Source organism: Pinus tabuliformis, chromosome J, assembly GCF_031772625.1.
Source record: "Pinus tabuliformis cultivar Carrire ecotype Pingquan chromosome J, CPIR1, whole genome shotgun sequence".
NCBI lineage: Eukaryota > Viridiplantae > Streptophyta > Pinopsida > Pinales > Pinaceae > Pinus > Pinus tabuliformis.
In genome coordinates, this window is record NC_142295.1 from 132,049,236 (window position 1) to 132,053,211 (window position 3,976).

Consider the following 3,976-nt stretch of genomic DNA (forward strand, 5'->3'; position numbering starts at 1 on the left):
ATTCCTATACAAAATGATTTAATTACCCAATATCAAACCTTGTGGTATGTTGTCAGTGTCCCCTGTGGTGGTAAATGACCTTGTGGTATGTGTTCTGAGTGTCCCCTGTGGTGGTAAATGATCTTGTGTTCCCTATAGTTTAATTTCAAGATATGAGTGATCCCCACACCTAACCTTATCGGAAACAAAATCAAATCAAATCAAAACATGGGGCCCATGATGCAAAAGTGCAACCCTCAATTTTCAACACTGCAACGATAAAGGTGAAGACATCAGGGTTTTCAATGAACGTTATCGTCACGACAAAGGAATGGACCACACCCACAATCTTCTCCTGAAAAGGGCCCAACGCGTTTGCTTGACTCCATGATTCCTTGGCTGCTTCTGGGAACCTTCTGCAATCAATTCTGAAAACAGGGTTGGGTACCATTATTAATGCATCTGTACTGAATTTTTCGATATTGACATGCCCTTGCAATATTAAAGTGGCTCTGTACAATATTTAACTCAGAGAAATTCTAGAGAGGAATTTCACAGATGTTTCCTGTAAAAATAAAAATCTTGAGAGCAACTTCAAAGATGTTTCCTCATACTCTGTGTGAAGGGTATCTTTGTCAACCCATTTCCTTGACTGGTGTATTGACTGGTGTACTTAATGGCAGGGACGTGGATACATGTAACAACATAAACTTACAGTATAAATATGAACAATGGCCTAATTATAAGCCTGGATAGTTGCATGAGCAGTTCTTGATCAGCTCAGATCATTCAACATTGAAGAAAAATGGTGAGTGCCTACTTTGAGATCAATTTTTATTTTTGGGTTTGATGCATGGGAGCCCTGAAGTATATGAGAAGTAAGAGTCTGGTGCAGAATTGATTAGTTTGATAATCTTCTTATTATGGCAACAAGCACTCATGAAGGCAGTTCAGATAATGGAAAGAGAACCAGAGAGGAGATGGCAGCTCCATATCATGATCAATATGAATCCAAACGCCTCTGTGATTGGGCTGCCTATATGCTACTGAATGGAATAGATGATGATGATGGTAAAATCCAGGAAGATGATCAAGGGGTGGACAGTGATAGTCTAGTGCAAATGATGAAAAGTCTGCAGGATGAGATTGTAGCTACTAATCCTACTGATCAGCCAATTGCTGTCCAATGTCCTGAGAAACAACATATACCCAAAATCAGTTCCCCTCCTCCTCATGATTACCAGCAAGGTGAATTAACTCTTTCTAATCTGCAGGATGAGATTGTAGCTACTAATCCTACTGATCAGCCAATTGCTGTCCAATGTCCTGAGAAACAACATATACCCAAAATCAGCCCCTCTCCTCCTCATGATCACCAGCAAGGTGAATTAACTCTTTCTAATGGAGTTTCTCTGAGTTCTGACAGAAAGATGTTAACAGATGAGAGTTTTAATCCTGTGGATAATCTTGTAACTGCACTGAAAGAAGGGCCGAGTTCTGACAGAAAGATGTTAACAGATGAGAGTTTTAATCCTGTGGATAATCTTGTAACTGCACTGAAAGAAGGGCCGAGTTCTGACAGAAAGATGTTAACAGATGAGAGTTTTAATCCTGTGGATAATCCTGTAACTGCACTGAAAGAAGGGCCGAGTTCATCAGTTACAATCAATTAAAGCTCAGAAGTAATTGTTTCAAATATACTGGTATTCATTATTGTTTGAATTCATCTTTTACTTCCTATTCTATTAACTTATTCCTGTTAATATTTACTAGTGTAGAAATGAAGGTTCATTAAGAAGATGCAAGCAGTGTCTTTGCAGAGGGTGGTTTATGCATGAAGAATAAATCCTTCATGTTTTTTGACAGGTTGATCGTTGCAGAGGGTGACCTATGCAGGAAGAAATTTATCATGCTTTCCTATTGAATGAGAATTCTCTATATTCAAGTGCCTTTATGGAATATGAATGATATTCAAGGTGAAATATTCATAAGGCATTAGGACACATATGCCATCATCAAATCTTCTCTGTAATTATAAAAGAATCATGGGATGCAATGGTTCAGTGTACATTTTCTTAACTCAGGTTACCAAGATGACAACTCAAACTATTAATTATACCCCTGAGACAGCCCCTCACAATAGGCTTTAGGAAACATATTCATCATGCATAAGCTTGATGATGTTATGAAGGGTATCATGAAATGGATGGAATTATGTATGATGTAAGTTGCAACTATAAATGGTGGTAGTTATGATTCCATTCATTTCCACTGGAAATTATAATAATAATTATTTATGCAATATGTTTAATATTTTTATACTCTCAATGTATTATATTAATAATAAATAAAATATTTAAGATATTATTACTGAAAACATATTTGTATATTTAAAGTAGGTTTTAGTTTTTATAATTATGATTTTTTTTTGTTTTTCTTCTATCATTAAAGTAGGTTTTAGTATTTATAATTATGATTTTTAGTTTTCCTTCTAAAGTAGATTTTAATAAAATAGATTAGATTCTAATATTTATGGTAGTTTTTTTAGTTATTTTATATTATTGAATAAGATTATAGGTTTTATGTGAAATATTTTTATTATAATTTTAGATCTTCTTAAATTTGTAATTGTTTATTTTTATGTTCTAGAGCTAGTACATAAATTGTATTAAAGAAAATTTATGCTTTATTGATTAGGACAAAGTACCTTTTTATGATACATGTCTTGAATATTACCATAAAATTGGATTACAAGAAGCATACTATTCAACTCACACGTTGTTTTGTAGACCTTCATAAACCTTCCTATGCTAAAGGTAACACTACCATATTCTTTATTTGAATGAATTTTTCAATGTTATATTGTTGAAGACATAATAGAACAACATCAAGAAGAGATATATGCCAGCGATTTGCATATTTTTGAAATAGTTTGCACTCACAATTACACCTACGATATTGAGGTGTCTGAACATGGATGGGTTATATGGATTATTGGGGGGACACAACCTATTAAAGGCTCTAGTCACCATTGACATCCAAGGCAACATTGATGTAGATGTCTTGGATTGATGGTTTTAGAAGATAAAAGCTTATGTTATCGTTCCATTAATTGTGTTACCAACCAAGATAAGGTTGTAGCTTTTGCAACAATGAAATTTGTGTTGACCATACTTTGATAATGACACTAGCCACATAAACAGTAGGAAGACAAGGGTGAGCCCTATAAAACTTGAGGCAAATTTAATGAAGACATTACTTAGTCATAGTTTTACCTATTAAGTACTATTATGAAGACTATAACATAAAATGGTAGTAATTTCCTTAACAACCCAAACACAATATTCAAAATTACAAAAATTAATTTTATAGTTTGATGGTCCTCTATCAAGCATGCATATTTGAACATAATAAAGTACTCAAGCACCTAAGTGATTTGCATCCTCATCTCTAAATCTAGAGATAAAGTTCTTGCCCACCAACAATGTTGGAATACTTATCACTTTGTAGACAAGTTTGAAGAGAAAGTTCCCATTAAAAATTGTGCTTAACAATGGCTCTACAAGTTCCTAAAAGGAGGAATCACTATAAAATCATGTAAATACACATATATGCAATGAACATTGAAGGTTTATATTGGAGAAATTATAATGTTATGATAACAATGCCCCTAACTCACCCCTAACTTAAATCATTGTCCTTATTATTTGTTTTTCCTTAAGGCATGTATGCATAGTCTACTATATTACACATTGCATGACATTTATCCAACCATGTAGATAAGACATTAATAATAGCGAGTATAAGTTATTCCTTCATATTCCTTCTTAATGATTTTTTTTTGAATTTAATATTCAATATTCTACATTCTCGTCTTCTTCTTTTGTGGTCTTTTAAACTAATCCAATCTTCATCTTCCTATTTTCTCCAACATTAATTTTAGATTCTCTTTCAATTGAATTTGTACCCATATCATAAAAACATCAATGGCCATATA

At 33.4% G+C, this 3,976-nt stretch overlaps 1 protein-coding gene across 2 annotated transcripts; it reads left to right on the top strand.

The window, feature by feature from the left end:
• The first annotated feature begins 507 nt into the window (after positions 1-507).
• On the top strand, positions 508-2,343 carry LOC149225972 (uncharacterized). Of its 2 annotated transcripts, none has more exons than XM_089375183.1 (2): positions 508-1,661; positions 1,846-2,343. In XM_089375183.1, exon 1 carries the CDS (start codon positions 903-905, stop codon positions 1,650-1,652), a length of 750 nt encoding a protein of 249 aa, XP_089231309.1. In that variant the 5' UTR covers positions 508-902; the 3' UTR covers positions 1,653-1,661; positions 1,846-2,343. The 2 variants fall into 2 exon arrangements, with proteins under 2 accessions (XP_089231309.1, XP_089231308.1); XM_089375182.1 differs by having other exon boundaries at positions 510-1,682.
• Positions 2,344-3,976: the final 1,633 nt, after the last annotated feature.